Source organism: Talaromyces amestolkiae (genome assembly GCF_001896365.1).
Source record: "Talaromyces amestolkiae strain CIB chromosome Unknown scaffold6.1, whole genome shotgun sequence".
NCBI lineage: Eukaryota > Fungi > Ascomycota > Eurotiomycetes > Eurotiales > Trichocomaceae > Talaromyces > Talaromyces amestolkiae.
In genome coordinates this window covers 630,714-651,344 of record NW_024468042.1, presented here as the reverse complement: position 1 = coordinate 651,344, position 20,631 = coordinate 630,714, and the positions used below count along the sequence as shown (strand labels likewise).

Here is a 20,631-nt window from a genome sequence, read left to right as displayed (position 1 = left end):
TATCCGGCATCACTTTTTTTTCAACTGACCAAGTGAGAAGTCAATCTTCAATCTGCCAGGCTTCAAGCCTCCTCTGCTCGCGAAACACATCAACATGTTCGAGTCATACCAATCCAGCGAAGCAGGCCCCTCGCTGGGCTTCAGACTTCCCCCCTCCGCTTTTTTCAAACTGCCCGGTCAACAACCGATCAGTCTCATTCCTCCTGCCAACGAGCCATCTCTCGCACAGCCATTTCAGATCCCACCAAACCTCTACGCACAACTCCTCGATTACCGAGTACCTCTCACAATCGGAAGCATCTACGCTACCACCGTTATTCTCCTTAACCGAGTCAACAAATCGCGCGGTTACAAGCCATGGGGTTTCAGCAAGGCGAGCTGGTTCAAGGTGTTTGTGATTCTGCACAATGTCTTTCTCGCTGTTTACTCTGCATGGACCTGCGTGGGCATGTGGAGGTCATTGCGCATGTCAATTCCTCGCTTCAACAACGAATTTGGTGCAGTAGGTGTGATTGATGGTTTCTGCAGGGTCGCTGGTCCTCGTGGTTTGGGTAACGGCGCCATTTACAACTCTACGGCCGATACATGGCTCATACCAAACCCTGAATACAAATTAGCTGCCAACGGACATCCCGATCCTACTGACGTAGGCCGTCTGTGGAACTCGGGTCTGGCCTACTACGGCTGGATATTTTATCTGTCCAAGTTCTACGAGGTTATTGATACTGCGATTATCCTTGCCAAGGGCAAGAGGAGTTCGACCTTGCAGACTTACCATCACACCGGTGCCATGATGTGCATGTGGGCTGGCATTCGGTACATGGGACAGCCAATCTGGATCTTTGTACTCGTCAACTCGTTCATCCACTCCCTGATGTACAGCTACTACACTGTCACTGCTCTGCATTTCCGTGTACCTAACGCAATCAAGCGTTCTCTCACAACCATGCAGATCACGCAGTTCATCTTTGGCACTTTTGCTGCCAGCTCGTACATGTTTGTGCGCTACTCGATCCCTGTTAGCGTCTCTCGCGCTGTGTCTTTGGAGCATCTCCAAAAGGCCATTCCTGCCGCTGCTTCGGCCGCCGAGTCTGGTATCGCTGCAGCAACTGCTTCTGCCGGCGTTGTGCCATGGTTGAAAAAGATCGCGTTCCGTGCTGCCGGCGCTGAGGGTATTGCAGAGAACGTCCTGAACGCCCAAGGCCAACACTTTGGCGCCGACGCTCTGAATGCCGCTCGCTTCTCTCAGTCCAAACAACAAGCTGAAAACGCCATCCTCTACGAAACAATCGACTGCGTCGACAACAGCGGCCAGGCTTTCGCCATCTGGCTCAATGTCATGTATCTGCTGCCCTTGACCTACCTCTTCGCCCGCTTCTTCGTCAAGTCCTMCCTCCGCCGCAAGGAACCCGCCCAACAAAAAGCCGGCACTCAAATCCAACAAGTCGAAAAGGCCGGCCTTGATGCCCTCAAGGGCGTCAGCCGTGAAATCCGCCGTGCAGCTCTCGAGCAAAACGGTAATGGCGATACATCCGCTTCTGACGAGGATTTCTCCAGCAACGAAAGAATTCAAAGACTCACTTCAACCGCTCAAGAAAAGATTCACAACATGGAGACCAAACTCGCCAGCGAGCAGAAGAAAGATGACTTCGAAGCCGTCCCAGCTAAACGTCGTGCGAAACGCGGCGAAGCCGAGAAGAGCGTCACATCTACCTCACCCGTGAAAGCCAGTAATACATTTGACGTATTACAAACCGAGTGATAACCTATCTCCTCCTTTTCAAGTTTATGGTATACACAAAATGGGAAACGCAAGTCAAGTAGATGAACGATTGCGCAATTGCCCCCCTTTTCTTCTTGATCCTCAATTCTCGGATTTTTTATGGCGCTCACGGTACAATTGTGCATGTTCATGTTTTATACGCCATGTATGCATCTTTTCAAAAGAATTTTCTGAATTGTCTTTATTATTATTATACGTCATCACGTCTGTACATATGAAATGCGATCGAGGCTAGATAGTTTTGAATACATGCTTAAAATAATTCCAGGACTACTGTTGATGACTTTTGTAGCGACATTGACCGAATCACATCCGGATCCATGGATTCCCCTCAGTATATTCAATAAGAAGGGTATCCAGCCCATTCATGCCACCTAAGTTGAATTAGAATAATTCAAAGGTTCAAAAGACCTTCCGCGTCAACGTCAATTGCCACATTCAAAATATAGTGGATATATATATCCGCCGCATCCCTGGATGTCTCAACCAGCGTAACATATATACGCCGATTCGGATATGCAATGCGTCTACATGTGGTATTTGTTGGTTGACTGCGTGCAAGCCAGTCACACACACACACACACACACACCTCAGTCCCACTACTGACATGCGAATGGGGATGTTTCTCGGGAGTAGATTGACGTGAGGTAGGATGAGGTTTGATTTGTCTCGCATGTCGGTGGCTGTGATACATGGGTGCAAGTCTCAAGGCCACCTTGGCGCCTAAATGCGATAGTACATACATATATATAGTTACAGATGGGTCTTACGGGGCGAGTGGAGTTGAACTTTGGCGGAGGTCGTGGAAGTGAGAAGAGTTGACGATCGATCAATCATAATGCTCGCTCGATTGTAGTATAAACTCATACGAATGACATGTTCAATGACCAACAGAAGAAAAAAGTATACGGCTCCCAACTTGCGCACCAAAATCCAGACCACGGAGACGATGATTATGAAAAAAGAGAGAATGACACACAGATAAAATGATACATGAGAAATGAAAAATGAACAGTAGAGTCTCCGGTCGAGGCTGAAAAAGACCAATTACAAATGACAACGCTCCAAAATGAAAGTTACATAGATATGATGACCACAGGAATCTGTAAAACAGAACAAAACACTTCCTTTTTGCGATTCTCGAATTGGCGAGTGGAGCGAGTGATGACTGGACAACTGAACGCGAAAATTTAAATCGTAAAGACCACAACCGCCTAACACCAATGAATGACCAACTGAAAAAAAGTCGCACAATTCGAGGAGAACATCGAAGTCGCTAGCGTTAAACGGATTGATCGCTCATGTCCAAATAATCAACTGCAATTTATCGAAAATGAAATTTACAAGTCGGTCTAATAACCCGAATGAATGTTTGGTCGAAGCTTTCTCGCCAGTTTGTAACATGATAGAGTGCTGAGTGATGCAAAATGTTCCGAAAGCGATGCTGATTTGAACGCCAATGGAATGCATTAGAGGAAATGCGTATAGATCTTTGATGTCTCATGAACTTCCATCTCCTATGAATTGTTAGTATTGTCACTCAGAGGATACCTAGACTCGGTGCAAAGAAGAAAAATGCGAGGCTCACCATTTTAAATGTATTCAACTCCTCCTTGATCTGCTGAGCTAACAGAGGAGTCAACTTGTTGCATGTCGCTGTATCGCCTCGTCGGTCGTATTCACAGCTGGGCCAAGTTTCATGGAACTGGATGCGTGGGCTGAACACAATGCTCCTGCTTCCACCTGGATGTGGGGTAATAGGAGCGCTCTTCGACACTGGGCGTGTCATGAAATAGTCTTCTCCTTCAATCTTGACCGTATCCGTTCGTCGATGGCCGACTCGATGTGAGTGTTCTTCAGGTGTGCTTGGGGCGCTGGAATTTGGTGAATCAGGAATGTGTGGCGGTGTTAGCTCCATAGGTTTTCCAACCGGAGAAGCGCTTCCAGAGCCTGCAATACGTTAGTTATTCTGATATATCCTGATATCAATAGACAACTGTCACTCACGTTTCAAAATTCCCTTCTTGACCGCGGCCAACACTTCAGCACGCTCACGCTCTCCGCCTACAATACTCTTGCGAGAATTGACGTCAGGGAGGTTGTTGTTCACAACCGCCGGAGTCTTGGTCTTTTCTTTGGTAGGCTGAATCTTGGGAAAGACAGTACCACCACCGTTCTGATCATGAGGATCAGGGTTGGCGGTGACAGTCTTACGCTCAGCTTCGATATTGACCACTGACAATTGAGGAGCGGTAGGTTCGATGACCACTGCGTCCGTGCTCTCATTGAGGATCGACTTTGGACGGAACAGACCCACAAGTGAGCGGGTGGATTTCTTCATTCCCCTGCCCATCTTTCGAAGCATAATAGATGCGGAAGATGCGGTCGATGATATTGAAAGGTTATCGGTCGATCCCAGCTGGTGGGAGTAAATATTATTACCCAACCCGTTGGCCTCTTGCTGTGCTGCAATAGCAGCTTGCTCTGGATCTAACTCATCACCAGCGTTTGCCGACAGCTCGCCCTCCCGTCTTCCCATAGAGTTTTGAACGGATACCTTGCGAAGTTCAGCAGCACTGCCAAACGAGAATGCCCTTCGCAAGCGTGACTTGCCCGGCTTCTTGCCATTGGCCCTGCTTATGTCTGCTAGACGCTGTGCGGCGGGGCTGCTCAACGTAGATGGGGTAGTATTCGTAGGAGCGGGAGATGGGTTGTTTGCGACTTGGTTGGCAAGCGGAGACGGATTATGAGAGGCGTTTGTCGAGAATTTAGAGTCAAGACTCGGAATAGAAGTCTTGTTGTCCGACTTGCCGTCGATTGAATTGCTCTTTTCCGACTTTGAGGATGTAGGTCGGGATAATTCTGGAGTTGTGAATTTAAGATCGGGTAGTGGAGCAAATAGAGAAGAACTGTCCAAGGGAGACTCCTGGGAGAATGCATCCATATTGGCCCAGCTGCGACGTCGATACCGTTTGGCGACATCCGGATTTGACTGCTTTCCAACACGGCTGTCATCTGCACTCGGTGTACGGGTGTGTGTTACAATCGTAGGTCGTGCTGGTTGAGGCAGAACCACTGCGGTTGCGGAGAGATCATAAGAAGACGATCGAGCCGGTATCGAAACGGCTGATTGAGCCGTATTGTCATCTGTAATGGTGCGTTTAACTCGTCGATAACGATCAGGTAGTGGTTTGGAAGGAGTCGAGGTCGAGGGTGAAGAGGTAGAAGATGGGGGAGATACGACAGAAGGAGTGGACGTGGACAAGCTTATAGGGCTGTACTGGGTCGACAAGTTAATGGTCGACAAAGGTCGAGGGGTCACATCGGTTGTCCTTCGGCGCGAGGAAAGTATGCTATCATCTTGTGAAATATAAGAAGGTCGAGAGGAGGAATTTGAAGAGCCCGAAGAGGACGATACAGAACCAGCTGCAAAATGTGATGAGTTATTGGGGGCGTTATTCTGTGAGAGCGGCGCGGGTGAGAGACTGTCCGGTCGAAGCTGGGGAGACCAGGCCATGTGACGTTGCTGGTTAGCAGTTCCAGCCAGCAAACCCGGGGTGCTCGTAAAGGCGTAGGGAGCCACCGAGTTCCTGTTGGCGGAATTGTTCACGCCATTATAAGAACTCAACGACATGCTGTGTCCACGGCCGACTTGAGGTTGGGTGATTTGTGAAGTGGATATGAAAGAGGTCTGAGCAGTTGATGATGCTGGGCGGGTTTGGAGGAGCGTCACAGTACCGTTTTGTTGAGGAATCGTTTGGACCAACGCTGCCATGGTGGCTTGAGCCTTGCCCGCAGAATGCTTTGTTTCCCTTTAACAACGGCTAGTCGCTACTTTATGTTCTCGGCTTCCGCAATTCACTTCCTTGCTGAGTACGAGTAATAACGAGTGTATCGGCGATGGTGGTGAAAAGAACGGATTATAGACGTTGCCTGAGGATAAGAAGTTAGCAACTCAGCACGAAAGAAACAGTAGAATGACGAATTCGAGCATGCACTTGTCGAGACAAGAAACGGAGGATGCGAGGAGAACGGAAGGATTGTAATCGGCGGGAGGATTCGTATTCGCAAGGAGGACAAGGCAGACTACCTACTTGCTAAAACAACAAGTCTGTACGACGGTAGAACCGGTCGGTACCAACAGAAAAAAGTATCTGCAAGAATCGAAATTGAAACGCAAAAAACGCCCGAAATTGATGCAACAGTATCAAATGCCGATGAAATAAGAGAATGATGGATACCCAAGTAAGAATTATCGTCGACCGACTACCTGACTCACTGTAATAGATGGCCGTCTTGCAGAGGGGGAAGGCCACGGCAACACGTAAGGTTTCCGGAAGCAAGCGATCAGGGGTTCTCAAGACATGTACGCGAACAAGGAGGCCAACAGGTCGAATATACTGCGATGGATAGAACCGAAAAGAAAAGAATAGTAGATAACCAGATCCGAGAGCAAATCGAGATAACGTTGCCTGTTCACAGAGGACAGGCAGGACGACGAATTCCAGTCACCGAACGACGAGACTTGCTGTGAGTGGGCCGGTTTCTCACACGTTCTCCCTCGACGCCTCGACAGAATGGGGAGGGGGTGGGAGGATTAGGGACAAGGGCAGCGAGCGAGATGGGGGGGAAGGGGATGGGGAGATGGCGTAGATGGGGATAAGGGCAAAGGGCAAAGAAAGAAAAAGGATGAGACTGAAACGATGAAAACAACACAACGAGATAGACACACAGAGTGAGATGTGGAGGAGTAGATGACAGAAAGACAGCTTCGTTTCTCAGGCAAAGAAGGTTCGTGGAGGAAGGAACACAGCGAAACAGAGGGAAAGAGCCAGCGACCGTGCCAGGGCCCAGGGGACGCCAGGAATGGTCAGCTCCGCTACCCCCACCGGGGAATAACTGCTGATTGGCTGGCGGATTAGACTATCGTTCGTACACGGTACGGTACTTACGATCGAAAGTCTTCTTGGATGCTGTATCATTTATTACTATGATATGTTAATGAAGAAAGTCATATGCAAGTTGTCTTGTTCAATTGATTGCTACTGAATATCGTTGGAGTTTTCATTGCTCATACGCAGCAGCAGGAAGGACGCCGATTAATCTGTTGATGTCTTGACTTACTAATATCCACTAAGCCGTATCGGTACTAGCCTGACGTACGATTATTCTACTCGGGCTAGATTGATACCTGGTCTGTACGCGTCAGTATTAGTCCGTGGTACCAATACTGACGCCAGTTCGTCTGCAAGTAACTCCCTGAGACCAGTCACTTGGAAACTTGGCAAGTCATAATAGACACGAGGCTCGGTCCAGTCGCGATCGCAATAATTCTGTACTAAAGTGCGTAGCGAGCTGTAAATCCCCGTATGGTTCCCCTTGTTCCTAATCATTAATGAGTCCCAGACATTGATCGACAAGTCGTTGCAGTGCAGCCAATCATCGAAAGAGCGGCATGTCTGCTCGACGGAAAAGACATGTGAGCCAATCAACTGGTTGGAATCGACCCCATATATACATAGTATACATATACCCATGGATAAATACTATAGTACTACGGAGTAATATATCAGTCAACCTAAATACAACTTTGATAACCGTAATATGGTACCACCAGGTATAAAAAAGTGCAAAGTGCTCCATACCATACGCAATTGGTTATCTGTACGCAGCAGCAACCCGAGTCGCACCATCTCAACATTTCATGCGCATCGAGTCAAGTGTGGCTCGCCTAATTCAGCTATTGGCCGCGTCCCTGCATGGCACTTCTGTCTGACTGTACATCGGACTACATGCTGTGCGTAACAGCAATGATAATATTTAATAATAATATTGTCTTTGCTTCGTTTTGTTCAGGATGTCGCGCACGATCATAATCAAAGTTGAAATAACCTCGAAACCCTTGTAATCTGGTTCAATGACGTTCGCACGGCAAAGATAACATTGACTTTGTGGCTTTTTGCACTGTCCAGTGTCCATACATTTCAATATTATCCTGCATGCGAGTGACCCTGTCAACTCCATAAATAAGTAAAGCTGTGCCACTGATAACTGGCAGTGATAAGCACGGTGCACCCAATTCTAGTATCGCGATCCGTCCTGGTAGAAACAGCTAGTACGCATTCCAACGTATGGGGCCCCCGAAAGGAAGGTCGTTCCCCAGTAATTCACTCTGACAGCTCTCGTCCATGTATGTATGGAGCACACGTGGACTCTGGAATGCCAATTCTCACAATCTCTAATTTGAAGGGGACGAGAGGAATGTGCCGTGACAGATTTAAAGTTTTTTTTTTGAATTCCAGTCGATACATACGTACTGGGTAATATCTCGATGCGTATGTCGAAGAGGAGGGGCTATTTATTTAATACTTGTTTGTATCTGTTTACTCGACGACGGGGCAGGCGCTAGTAAATGGGCTAGTAACGTCCTGACTCAGGATGGTACGGAGACGATAAATAGGGGTGGTGTAACCTTGCCCGTGCTCTTATCGTCGTTTTGGAGAGAAAGACTGTGGTACGAGTACGAGTACATTTCATGAATCATGCATCTGCTCTTGATATTTAATTGTCATATCACCATTCCTAATTCTGTACAAAATAAATGCTACATTATAAAAAAAAAGTGAAGAAAAATGAATGGACAGACAGTCGTGCTGATCAGCACGTGCCCGTCGACGTATGTCTGGCATAAACGCCTGCCTAGGCAATTGACTACTACATTTCTTGCATAGACACCTCACCAATAGCGATACATAGTTACAGAGCACTAACATAGCGCTCTGTACGCCCTTACATACGAACATGTCAATACTCTCCTGACATCTACAACGCCAACACTGAGAGCACGGAACACTCGGAGATGCATGGAGTACACCATTGATCCTTCGTCGCAGATCAATAGGGGCACTAATCTACCTAGGTAATTAAATCCTATGAGGTGTATTCCCTCCAAACGGAATTAGCGGTCTGCACTCGGTTGTCGCTCTTTAATATAAATTACCCCTCTACAAATATCCCTGAAACCAGCACTTTTGACGAAATGAGATATATACACTAATAAACACTGGCCAATGATGGAGTGGGTTGTAAAGTTAATCTGGGTGGAGGATGGACTAGTCGAATGTGGCATTCCGGATGGGGCCAGTGAGGTTAGGGTTCATTATGAATGAATATTTACCATGGTGACAAGATATGCATGATATGAGAAGCTGACTTGAATAGTATGCTTGGTATATTCATCATCTTTCGATTGCGTTACGGTATAACCACGTCTAAAAGCCTAAATTCGCATCCCCATCATCGGCACCAGCGCCCATTTCGTCATCCACGCTCATCCCTTCCCCATCTCCATCCTCAGTATCAAGACCCTCAAACACCATAAACTTCTCATTCTTCGCATCCGTCTCATCAGGCACCGCATTCCCATCCTGGACCTCGCAATCCTTGAGATTGCATTCGCGTCCAATCTTGGATCGATTCCCAATCACGCAGCCCGTCAGAACTGACCTCGGACCGATCACTGCGCCTGCCATCACGACGCAGCGCGTTAGGCGCGCGCCGGACGCAATGTGGCAGTTTGCGCCGATGACGCTTTCCTTGATAACGCATTTCTCTTCCACGGTCACGTTCTCCGCGAGCAGGCAGTCTTGTCGTGTTACTGTGCAGCGTTGAGCGATGCCGGCTGGGTACGCGACTTTGGCGGTGTGCGCAAATGGGGATGAGTTGGGGCGGCCGACTTCTTCAATTGCGTCCAGTTTTGCTAGTTTTAGAGACACAGATAGCAAAAGCGCTGAGCTGTCGACGCGTCGTACTAATGGTGCAGAGGGTAGTGAAGAGTGGATGTAGGCAAAGATTGGCGGAACGGCTAATTTCGAGTTCTTGTTTTGAGCTGCTACGGCGCTGTCGAAATCGGCTTCAGAGGCCATGGTGTTGACTCGCGATGCCAAGCGTGGCCTAGTCAATACGCCGGTGAGACCTGTGTTTTGCAACTCTCCAGTGCTAGCTTTGGTCGTGCTCATTGCTCGCAAGTCAACTTCATCTTCGACCTCATCGCCGTCATGACTCGCGTTGTCTGCTGCGTTGTTGGCTTCTTCAAAAATCTCCCTCAGACCCAGCTTCTCGCCTAGTCCCTTCTGCCACTCTGCTTTTGCCCACCAACCGACCAAATCCTCACTTATGCTTTGAAACTTTTCGTTTCTCCTTGCCAACTCCTTGACCCAGTAAGGAAACACGTAAATGTGCGCATCACGATACGTAGTCAACAGTTTTATCCGCGCATGCTTGTTGACAAGCGAATGTCTGATCAAAAGCCCCTTCTCCTCTTCCATTTTTTCTTTTAGAGAATCCATCGGCATAGCATATACCAGTTTCGACAGATTGTACCGTATGGACCCAGGCCCGTCAACGGGAGGGTATACAGCCGGAGCCTCATTCTGATCCAACGCAGCAGTCGCAACGAAATCTGCGACTTCTCCCTTGACGCTTTCTTCTTTGTCGCGTGTCTGATACCATACTCCAAGACCACCTCTACGTCCTGCATTTTCGCCGCGGACATCTGAGAATTTGATATTACCCCCGTGTTTTAAGCTTTGTTCTTGCCCCGATCCGCTGAGAGAAGCTTGAGATACCATCCATGATTCGAGGAGGGACTCTCCCGGTATATCGCAAATGAGATCGCACGGTAAGAGGATAAAGTTTGATTTTATAGCTGATTGTACTTCGGGAAAGCGAAGCAACTCTGCAGTACCGGTGGTCAAAGTCAACCCGCTCGGCGCAAGGACGGATGGTGAAGGGGCAGGAAGCGATGTAAGATGTGGGTTTTGCGAAAGTGCTGCCTCGAGAGGAGCTTGACTAGCCGGGGGTGTCACTAATGTAATATCTAGAAGGTCGAATAGTATTAGTAATCGATACTCTAAAAAGTCGTACTGAGAGACATACTGGTTATGCCCATTCGATAGCACCAGTCTAGAGGATACCATACCATCGGCCTGTTGGCGATTGGTATAAGAGCTTTGGGAAACTCTTCAGGGTTGGATGTGAAAGTATTGAGCGAAACTCCAGGACCACACAGGATAATGGCCTGGAAACCAGAGAAGGGTACAGGAACGGAGTGAGGCATGATTGCCTCTAGGAGTCGAGCTCCAAAATACCACTCGGTTCTTGAATCGGCGTAGCGAAGTGATAATATTCAAAGTTCTGCCCCGCGTCGGTGATTTTGGTTTGCGATGGTGAACGGTCGTCTTTTAGTGAAATGTCAATGTGATACTTTAAAGTAAGTTCCCAAAAGGCTCTGGAAGAGCAACACACAGGATTTCAGACCTATGAAGATTTATTCCGCTCGAAGTGTTGACTTTGAAAAAGTTCAAGTATGACTCCGCAATGTACATATTCTCCGATCTGACCGCCTTCGGCAGTATTATTAAACGCCGCCGCGACGCGATTCAATTAATTGTTCCTGATCAAGCTCTCTGCACGATAGATTTGGGCTTTTCTTTACCCCGTCCCTTAATTTCCGAAGAAATGGCTAAAGAAGTTGATACCGATCCCACCGTCGCTACCCTCGACGTCGACAATGAGAACTACGATTCCGAAGAAGACTCCGACTTCCAACTCGACGAAGCCGACGTTGCAGGCGAAGACTCAGGCCTTTCCTCAGAAGACGAAGATGAAGAAGAAGCAGACCATACCCGATCGAATAAGAAACGGAAACTCGATGTTACACATAAGCCTAGCATAAAGAAACGAAAACCTCGCAATGACGATGAAATGGAACTAGATTCTGGGGATGAGGCTACGATATCGAAAGCGAAGAACAAAAAGAAAAAGAAGAAGGCCGCTGGAGATGAAGATGAGGACGATGTGGACATTGAGCTTTCGGAGGGCGAAGGGGGAGGATTTGTCAAGACTAGAGCTATGAGGATGAAGATGTAAGTTGATCGATTGAGAGGAAGTACAATGGGTTGTGCTGATGCGTGGACTACAGGCAGGAAGATCGAAGACCTCTTGCAAAGATAGACGGTGCAACTATCGACGTCGATGCGTTATGGGATATGATGAATGCTCCAAACTCGGATTCTGGTCTTCTACAAAGTCAGAAACCTGTAGTTACGGAAGAGCCAGTCGACGAACCGTCCGTAATCCAGGAAACCGAAAAAGCTACAGATGCGCCGACACACGATAAACTACCTTCCGAGGACATGATAAAGATCAAACGAACATATAAATTCGCCGGAGAAATCCACACAGAAGAGAAACTGGTCCCTCGCGACTCGGCCGAAGCGAAACTCTACCTGGCAGAAACCGCCGGCACGAAATCAAGCGGTTCAGAAGATGTCTCACAGGGCGAAACAGTCGTCATACAATTACGACGACCCGTCAGAAAGATATCGCGCTTCGATCCCAACCCTACAGGCATCATCAAAAAGAGCTGGGAGAAACAAGCGGTGCAAGCTGTGTCGGGAGACGAACTCAAAGGCCCTAAACTCAATACCGTCGAAAAGTCAAAGCTTGACTGGGCGCAATACGTTGATCAAACTGGTATTCAGGATGAACTCAATGTGCACAGCAAGGCCAAAGAGGGTTACCTGGGTCGCATGGATTTCTTGAACAAAGTCGATGCGATCAGGGAGGAAGAGAGGAGAACTATTCGGCTCAAGGGGTTATGAAGATATACTTGTCTCGTATAAGTATTGTATACTACGATATGTACATATTTTTAAATTCAAACAGCGCGCAATCAGTGCTGGTCATTGAGTCGTGCTTCGTTCCACCCATTTTTTGCGTAAGCCATAATTCATCCCGCTTGGATACCTCGACTACTGATCATAAGGTACTCTTCTGCACATTGGTATTAGTAATTGGCACGAGTCAAATAAACAGTATCATTGTACTTACAGTCATGTTTAACCAGACTTGGGAGGATACGAGACAGTATCGGGGCAGTTGGAGCTGTTGGCTACAGTGCAAGTAACGTCAGTCAAGAGTTTCTCAGGGCAGTATTCAAAATTGAAGAACATACGAGAGTCAGTAGGACTATAAGTTCCATTGATAGCGTTTCCAGAAAGGTAGAAATAGTAGTAAACAGACGACAGAGCGCCGCTGGAGCAACCAAAGTAGGGAACCTTGCCACCGTGGATGGCAGCGGCAGCATCCTGAATATCGCTCAGGGCATAAGTCGCGCTGTCATCTGGGGTGATGCCAGCAGCTGAGAGAGCCTATCAAAATTAGCTTTTCTATGTCTCCATAAAGACTAGCAGCGGGGGACGAACAGAGTAAGTATCCAGCGTCTTGAACAGATCCACAACCTGCTGGAAAAAGTCCACCGCTTCATCACCAGTCGAGTAGTTAGTGTAGCAAGACGGTTTTATGGTGTTGACGCAAGTGCCGTGGGTAGACCACTCGTGCTCCCAGAAGGCCTCGGTGGACTCGTCGTTGCTCTGCCAGTAGGTGTCCATGTAATCCAGCAGGTCGGTTTTACCTGCGTTCTGGATCAAGGTGGTGATGTCCTTGTATGCACGTGAGGAGTCGCAGCTCTCATCGTAGGAGCCATCGCAGTTATCGGGCCTGAAGTAGTCAGTATCAATAGATAGATAGTGCGGTCTTTAATAGGACGCACCAGAGTCCGTGGATACCCCAAGAGTCAGAAGGACCGATGGAAGGGCTATAGTCCCAGAACTGGGTCTGGAGCAAAAGACCACCGGGAGACTCGTAGCAGCAAGAGGCCGACTTGCTGCTGCTGCAACTCAAAGGGGAGCTGGAAGAGCAGGTTTCAAGGGTGCCGGCGAGGGCAACCTTGACAGCAGCGCCGAGGGCGATGACACCGAGTGCGCGAGACATATTGTTTGATTAAGTTATTTGTTTGGGCTGAGAATGTATGTAAACAGGTTGTGTTTCTACTTCCGTTGAAGCAGCTTCCCGACCTTTAAGTAGGAAACAAAAGTGGATATTATCAAGACAATGTACTATATAGACACAAGATACACAAGAGGTACTACAAATCCCCTAAAATTATGCATAGAGATCTCTCCGTCAATCATCAAATAGAATCACTCGCCCTCACCATCTGCTCGTAACCACACAATCACAATGTTGCATCGCGTATGCTCATTCGCCAGAGCTGATTTGTGGCTATATGATGTTGTCGCACGATCGACGTTCTGGGTGTGGGGGGGATACTAAAATCCCGTATTTCTTACTACGTATGCAGCCAATCTAGCCAAGTACAAGGATCTTTTCGAGTATGATAACTAGATGTGCCAGGTACGACAGTCGCGTAGTAGCCAATCAAAAGACACAAGAGAGGCAGCTCTCGATATTCTTCACGTCGCCAACACAGTTAGGCTTCGGGATAAGCTCATGCAGGCGTAGTTAAGCATTTAATCTATGCAATGACACCTTCCTGATGTTGATACCAAGTCCGGGATGTCCATGTCTTGATCATTCGGAGATGATCAGATCTCGGAAATTAGCCCTAATGCCTCAGAGCATTCATTTGCTTGCACACAACAACGGCGTACTTCTTTTACTTTCTGGCACGAACTCGAAAATATTGCGATAATAAATGCTTTTTTACGGAATATTGAGGATCTGAGATCATCAATCCAACAAACCAATCCAAATACTCATAAACGAGGCTGAAACCAAACACCGGGGCTTAAATTAAGCCGGTCCTGGCGGCGATCTGGCGTCTACACTAAGTCCCGACGCAGTACCCAATAAGCGTTATCAATCGCGAATGCTTAGCGAGTGGATGCTACTCTGCTAAGTTTTGGGCCAGGAATAACGTTGCACTGTAAATTCGGGGCGGGTTGATCATTGTATCGGAGTCTGCCGAAGCAGATACATACGTAATTACTTATCTGCTCCGCGATGACTTCTTCCATGTTTTATTGTTTGGATCACATGCCAAATAGCTTTGGGGCTTAAGAGGCTTGAAGAGGCTTGGAGGGCTTGGGATGCGTGGTCTGTTCTATCTGTTTGATTCCTTGTTTAATATCTGATTTGTTTCGAGACGAACGCCATGCATGACAATTCATTTCTCATGTCATCTCTGAAAGAAAAATCAAGATTCTAACCCGTGTAGAGAACCTTTGAGTGGTACGGTGTATCAAAATGCGACAAATAACCCGCCTAATAGCTCCTGTATATTACTCAACCGGTAATTCGGCTTGCCGACTTCCTTCAATCATAGCTCATTAAAAGCTGTCAAAATCAAGACCCCTCAGGAACGCGCGCATGCGCTCTAATACAAACAACCGGGATAAGCGCCAAAAAGAAAATCAACGAGCCCACCGCAAACGGCAAGCCCGACCACTCCAAGCCCAACTGCATTCCCACCCCATACAAGCTCGCAAATACCGGGCCCGCAATAACACCTCCCACAGACTTGGATACTGTCATTGCAGAGTACAGCGTCGCCACCTGGTTTTGCGATGGCACAAATGATGTAGCCACACTGACGACTGACCATGCAAAGGGCACGGCGAATGAGATGAATAATATTCCCGCGAGTAATGAGAAAGTTGTGGATGCAATGGAGATCAGGAGGTAGCCAAGGACACCTGATATGGCGGCGAAGCGGGCGATGCTTAGGTCCTTTGTGATGGAGTCGTAATGGAGGAATCGGGTCAGGAAGGAGGATCCAATGGGAAGGACAATGAGTAGGGTTACGAGGGTCATGCAGCCTCGTACTGAGAGGAGGTAGCTTGCCTGCAAGATTGTTAAATGCCAATTGTCTTTGCAGATAAGGATAGATGATCATATACCTCACCGATAGTCCAATGGAACTTTGCTGATACGTACTGGATGAGCAGATACACCGAACTCTCGTCCAGACTACCAGCAAACACGGCAATAATGGAAATCAGCACACGTGGTGAAGTCCACAAGAACCTAGAAGACGAGATAAATTCTTGCGCTTTCGCAGCGACAATCTGTGCGACTGTCCCACTTTTTGCTGGCGATAGCTGAGAGATATCATCAGAGTCTTCTGAGTTCTCTTGTATACCGTCCGTGGCGTTAACCTGATTAAGTGTCTCCGGCATGAAAAGGACAAAAATTGAACCAATAATCATGATGAGCATTCCCAACATGAATGGGGTCCATGGGTTGGATTTTAACATCGTTGCGCCCAACGGTATTCCGACGATTTCGGCCACGAATGACATTGCGGTTAGACGGAAGATTGCTGTGCCTCTGTTGTGGATCATTATGTCAGTTATGAGTACAGTTGAAAAGCGAGTAGCAGTTTCCGACCTTTCTTCCGCAGAAAAGACATCTGCTACTATGGTCATGAGCATAGTCACAGCAACAAGATTGCCGCCGCCTGGCAGTTGGAAGACTCCGCCGAGCCAAAGCAAGCGAACGGGTAGATTGAACCAGCCTGTACCACAGGATTAGCATCGCATTAATCAACAAAGCTTGCCTAGCAGTAAGTACGTACAGACAACCCGACACCATATCTCACTGCACATCAACGAAACAAGCGCCATAATGGCAACGGGTCTTCGCCCAATCTTATCTGCCAAAATACCAAAAGGCAAGGCCAGTGCAACAGCTATCCAGACATCAGCACCACTCCTCATACGCATTGCCGTCTTTTTGGTTATACTTACATGGCAAAATATCAAATGTATTCTTCCACCCCGTTACGAGCGCAAGCTCCTTCTGCACCGCCGGCGATTTGCAAATATTATCAACTTCAGCTACCATGCCACCAGATAACGTAGACGACGTCGCGTTGATTGACTGTACGTAATTCCGGCAAATAATATCCTCAATGATCTGGAGTTGCGGTGGTTGGGCTATAAAATTTCCGAAGTTGACTGATAGCAAGAGCAGTGCGCCTGCGATCATGACGCGCCATTGGGTCGGTGACCAGTCTGGGAGGAGGCGCCATTGTGATGATGGTTCTGATACCCCGGCTTGAGACTCGGTAGACTCGTCTTCGATGTAGTGTTGATGAGGATTTGCGAGAAGCGGTGTTGTTTCGTTCTGGAGGTCCATTTTGTCTGCTGTTCAGCCGCAGTTGTCGCGGTCAGTCACGGCCGATAATGTAATTGACTTTTTGGATATGTAATCGAAGACAAAACATTGAGAGGGTTAATATTTATTTCCTAACTTCTCGATAGCCCGTCTATTAGGCAACACGATTAGAAGATCTTTAAGCGCTACCCTGCTAGACTCGGAATACATTGAAAAATGTCAGTGGAATGTTCAGCCCGATAACAAAAGCCAACGTTGGAAGCACGTCACTTTACTGTTTGATTTGTTGTCATTTAACTAGCAAAACGAGACAAAACGACCAACTAAATAAGTTCGCCAGCACTAGTCAATCTTATCTCAGCCTATGACCGTTCTCTAATTTAAATCTTTTTATCGTTGTTGTATCAAAGTTGGCCAGGCTCCAACGTTTCTTGCATGTATCAATTCCGAGCTGAATGGGGTGCGGCGCTGATGGCGGAGTTCGATTAGGTGGGCGTCGAACTCCGACGTGGAAGAGACAAAGGAATGCGAAATCACGGAGTACGTTTCACGCACATACGCTGACTTCATAGATACGTATCTATCTTAATGGAATCTTAACAGGGTTAACAAATGATACGGCTGAGGACTAGAATTGGTAGTTGAGTTTACCCCGAGGTGTACCCCGTACTTCGTACTACCTATCGGCATAACTAGCCCTAAACCCTAACCACTACGCATATTCATATTGTTCCCCAAATGAACGGATCGTCTGCCTTCGTATAATTATGTGAAACAGACTTGAGTCGTTAATAACGTCGATCAATAAACTCTACGAGATTACCGGCATAAAAAACATCACGCGAGGAACTTGTTCTGATTGGCTGTTGTGAACCTCCAATCCAGCCTTCCTCCATTATCAGGGAGACAAGCAAGGGAGAGACAAAAACTAACGATGAGGCAATCAATATTTCCCCAGTTATCAATCAGCTTAGTCGAAGTTTAATTGTACTGTGAAATTTGAACGCTTGCAGGACTGGACACAATGAGTCTTCAGCTGTTTTCGAATTAGTCGCACTCGGGGGTGCTTATTGTAAGTAGTAATAGACTAAGAGTAAAAACAATGTAATGCAGCAAGTGGTGGTACAAGGCGGCAAGGAGACAAAGCATTAACATCAACAGAGATAAGCAGAATAAGAACAGATAGAAAAAATCAGATTGCCAGCCCAACCTATATCTCCAATTTCCACGATGCAACAATACAAAGGAAAAGACAGCATCAACCAGAACTTCGACGAAAAGGAACAGATGAAATATAGGAACGCCAAACCCTTCTGGAAGAAGACCTGACACTTTTTGTTTCACACAATAATTGTACAAGAGGTGCTGCGAAGCGTGAACTGAGCCTGTATAGTAGTGACCCCGTGTGCTGTATAAGAATAAAATTAGGGAAATGTATCAATCCTCCTCAAGGGTATATAGCCTGCTCTCCGATTTATCACTCAACCTCGACCGACTCACTCATCCCACTCGGCGTCCATGTCATTATCCATTGGGATGGGGTCATCCAACTTAGACCCGTAAATTGGACGTCCATCGGGTGTCAATTGACCACGGAATTCGGGATCGTAGTCAGGACTGGTTTCATCAAGTGTGGCAACATAACGGTTACGTCCGCCACGCTTACTATGAGTCTTGGTGTAGTGAGCGTTGAGGTTATCGCTGCGCGAGAAGGCGCGGTTGCAGCCTGGAACCCAGCAGACATGAGGCTTCTCCTTCGAGTGGCTCTTCATATGACGCTTGAGGTGCTCTTGTCTCTTGAAGCGGCCTTTGCAGCCGGGCTCCTTGCATCGGAATTGGACTTGTTTGATGATGGATGGGAGGTTCTCTAATTTCAGACTTTGCTTCGATAGTGACTTCTTGAGTGTCTTTCGGGAGAGTTGTCGTTGAGGCTGGCGGTGTCGTAGACTCTCTCTCATACCTGGCGAGATCCATTCTTCGTCTGTGTGGTCACTGGGACCACCGGAAAGGCGTGACATGGGAGTCTCTGTTCCCGAGCCCATAGAGCATGATCGAACTGGCGTCACAGGTGTGTGAGTCCGAAGTGTATTGGCGGATCCTGGAAAGCCGGCGTATGAGGACGGGGGAGTCATCGGCTGGGGGAACGCCTGAGCTGGTGTTATAGTCTGGGGCTGCATCATATCCGCTGAAGGCATCCACTGAGCCATGTTGCTCATTGACATGGAGTTCGGCAGACGATCGTTTTGTTGAAAGATTGGACGAGACAGGCACGGGTTAGATGCCGACTCAGGTAGATAGCTGGCTTGGTTATTTCGGTAGTAGTTGCGGGCCATTTGAGGGTATGGCTGAACCATTTGAGGCGGGCAAGGAAAGTTAGTCGTCTGGTCAAAGGACTTCGACAGGTCCTGGGGAACCCAGAACGATTCAACATTATCTGTGTATCCTGGAATATAATCAAAGAGTGGAATTCGCTCGTGTCCGTCGACGTTGTCGTATTGAGACATGATGCCATCTCCTGCTGTTATATCAGCCAGGCGGAAGCTGCTTCTCAATGGCGTCGAATTTCTAGGAGCCTCAAGTCCATGAGGATAACCGTGACCCTCATGCCACCCAGGCGAGGCCAAAGAGCCCTGACTATAAAGAGAGGTAGGAGTCGGTGTAGGTGAGTCCATTGGTGAGAAGCTGGAACATGTACTGGTACCCAACGGTGGGCATTCGACATCGATGGTGAGTCGATCAGCCATGTTATATTCTGACCGCATGTCTTCACTGTTCGGTGTTGGGTAGTCAAAGTTTTTAAGGGCGGGGTCGATTTCGATATCTGTTGCTACAAAGATATGAGTAACAAGTTGTTGTATATCCCTCGTGAAAGTCGAATGAAGGACGGACGAACAGGACGGAATAAAAGATAGACAATTTTTAAGAGACAGCTCTTGATCGTGCTAAAGAATGAATGAACGTGGGTAGGGTAGTAAAAGAAAGGTGAAGACCAAGGAGGATTAAAGAATGTCGAGTGTAATGAAAAAATGAGATGCCCAAGAACGAGGGTGGCAGCGAGATCAAATATCAGATGCTTCGTAGTAATGTGCCACCGAGCTAAGAGAGGACGATCACACTTACCCTGAAACGCCATGGCTTCGTGGGATTGAATAGGTGAGAGCTACAGAGAGCGCGACGCGTGCCTGTGATGCAAATGCAAGGCCTGGAATGTGGATTATGGGTTCCTTGGTAACCAGCACCGCGAACACGACCGCCCTCAGATCTGGATGAACACCAAAAAACCGGTTCCCCCCTCCAAAAGGGCTGGGGTTTGTTCACGAGGGAATCGAGTAGGTTAAAGGTGAGAAGCAGCCGCCCGATAACGCTCGTGTGTACCTGTAGTTTGCTGTGTGCAAGAGTCTCCCTTCAACGCGCACACCAAATTGGGACGAGGAGTTGGTTGCTATATTAACCAGGAGTCTCAGCAAGGGGACGGTCAAATATAGGTCTCTGAACCTCAAAAAGAGAAATACTGTCTATTTCACAGGAAGGTGGATTTGGTTTATAGCTTTTTGGGGCCTCTCGATAACTCTGGCAGTTTTTGCCTTGCAGCCAGTGCGGTACACAGTCAAGCACTACTCAAATTTAGAAACTGGTCCCAGCGTCTCATACTCTTCAGATCAATTCAGCAGATTACTTGGTAAGTGGAGCGATGTCAATGCCGGCAATCACTAGACCGTTGGCGACTCCATAGGTACGCTGCGAGTGTCCCAAGTAGGATGTCCGTCTGGAATAGATCAGGTTCTATTGGCGGGAGATGATTTTTGCCTCAAGAATGAGGAGAAAATGGAATGCTCCGGGTCAAGTTGAACAGTAGGCTGCGGCT

The 20,631-nt window shown here is 47.7% G+C and overlaps 7 protein-coding genes across 7 annotated transcripts; 2 read left to right on the top strand and 5 right to left on the bottom strand.

The window, feature by feature from the left end:
* Nucleotides 1-94: 94 nt before the first annotated feature.
* On the top strand, nucleotides 95-1,762 carry BHQ10_003797 (uncharacterized protein; the record flags this gene model as incomplete). Its single annotated transcript, XM_040876092.1, has 1 exon — nucleotides 95-1,762. One exon carries the CDS (start codon nucleotides 95-97, stop codon nucleotides 1,760-1,762), a length of 1,668 nt encoding a protein of 555 aa, XP_040732301.1.
* Nucleotides 1,763-3,253: 1,491 nt separating this feature from the next.
* BHQ10_003796 (uncharacterized protein) lies at nucleotides 3,254-5,559 on the bottom strand (the record flags this gene model as incomplete). The annotated part of the gene is made up of 3 exons (XM_040876091.1): nucleotides 3,254-3,301; nucleotides 3,373-3,734; nucleotides 3,792-5,559. The coding sequence occupies 3 exons, from the start codon at nucleotides 5,557-5,559 to the stop codon at nucleotides 3,254-3,256; spliced, it is 2,178 nt and encodes a 725-aa protein (XP_040732300.1).
* A 3,496-nt stretch (nucleotides 5,560-9,055) lies between these two features.
* Nucleotides 9,056-10,902, bottom strand: BHQ10_003795 (uncharacterized protein; the record flags this gene model as incomplete). The annotated part of the gene is made up of 2 exons (XM_040876090.1): nucleotides 9,056-10,662; nucleotides 10,722-10,902. 2 exons carry the CDS (start codon nucleotides 10,900-10,902, stop codon nucleotides 9,056-9,058), a joined length of 1,788 nt encoding a protein of 595 aa, XP_040732299.1.
* Nucleotides 10,903-11,162: 260 nt separating this feature from the next.
* On the top strand, nucleotides 11,163-12,448 carry BHQ10_003794 (uncharacterized protein; the record flags this gene model as incomplete). The annotated part of the gene is made up of 2 exons (XM_040876089.1): nucleotides 11,163-11,710; nucleotides 11,767-12,448. The coding sequence occupies 2 exons, from the start codon at nucleotides 11,163-11,165 to the stop codon at nucleotides 12,446-12,448; spliced, it is 1,230 nt and encodes a 409-aa protein (XP_040732298.1).
* A 237-nt stretch (nucleotides 12,449-12,685) lies between these two features.
* On the bottom strand, nucleotides 12,686-13,619 carry BHQ10_003793 (uncharacterized protein; the record flags this gene model as incomplete). The annotated part of the gene is made up of 4 exons (XM_040876088.1): nucleotides 12,686-12,738; nucleotides 12,802-12,997; nucleotides 13,052-13,346; nucleotides 13,399-13,619. The coding sequence occupies 4 exons, from the start codon at nucleotides 13,617-13,619 to the stop codon at nucleotides 12,686-12,688; spliced, it is 765 nt and encodes a 254-aa protein (XP_040732297.1).
* Nucleotides 13,620-14,993: 1,374 nt separating this feature from the next.
* BHQ10_003792 (uncharacterized protein) lies at nucleotides 14,994-16,787 on the bottom strand (the record flags this gene model as incomplete). Its single annotated transcript, XM_040876087.1, has 5 exons — nucleotides 14,994-15,491; nucleotides 15,548-15,977; nucleotides 16,038-16,164; nucleotides 16,225-16,338; nucleotides 16,397-16,787. 5 exons carry the CDS (start codon nucleotides 16,785-16,787, stop codon nucleotides 14,994-14,996), a joined length of 1,560 nt encoding a protein of 519 aa, XP_040732296.1.
* A 1,475-nt stretch (nucleotides 16,788-18,262) lies between these two features.
* BHQ10_003791 (uncharacterized protein) lies at nucleotides 18,263-19,528 on the bottom strand (the record flags this gene model as incomplete). Its single annotated transcript, XM_040876086.1, has 1 exon — nucleotides 18,263-19,528. The coding sequence occupies one exon, from the start codon at nucleotides 19,526-19,528 to the stop codon at nucleotides 18,263-18,265; it is 1,266 nt and encodes a 421-aa protein (XP_040732295.1).
* Nucleotides 19,529-20,631: the final 1,103 nt, after the last annotated feature.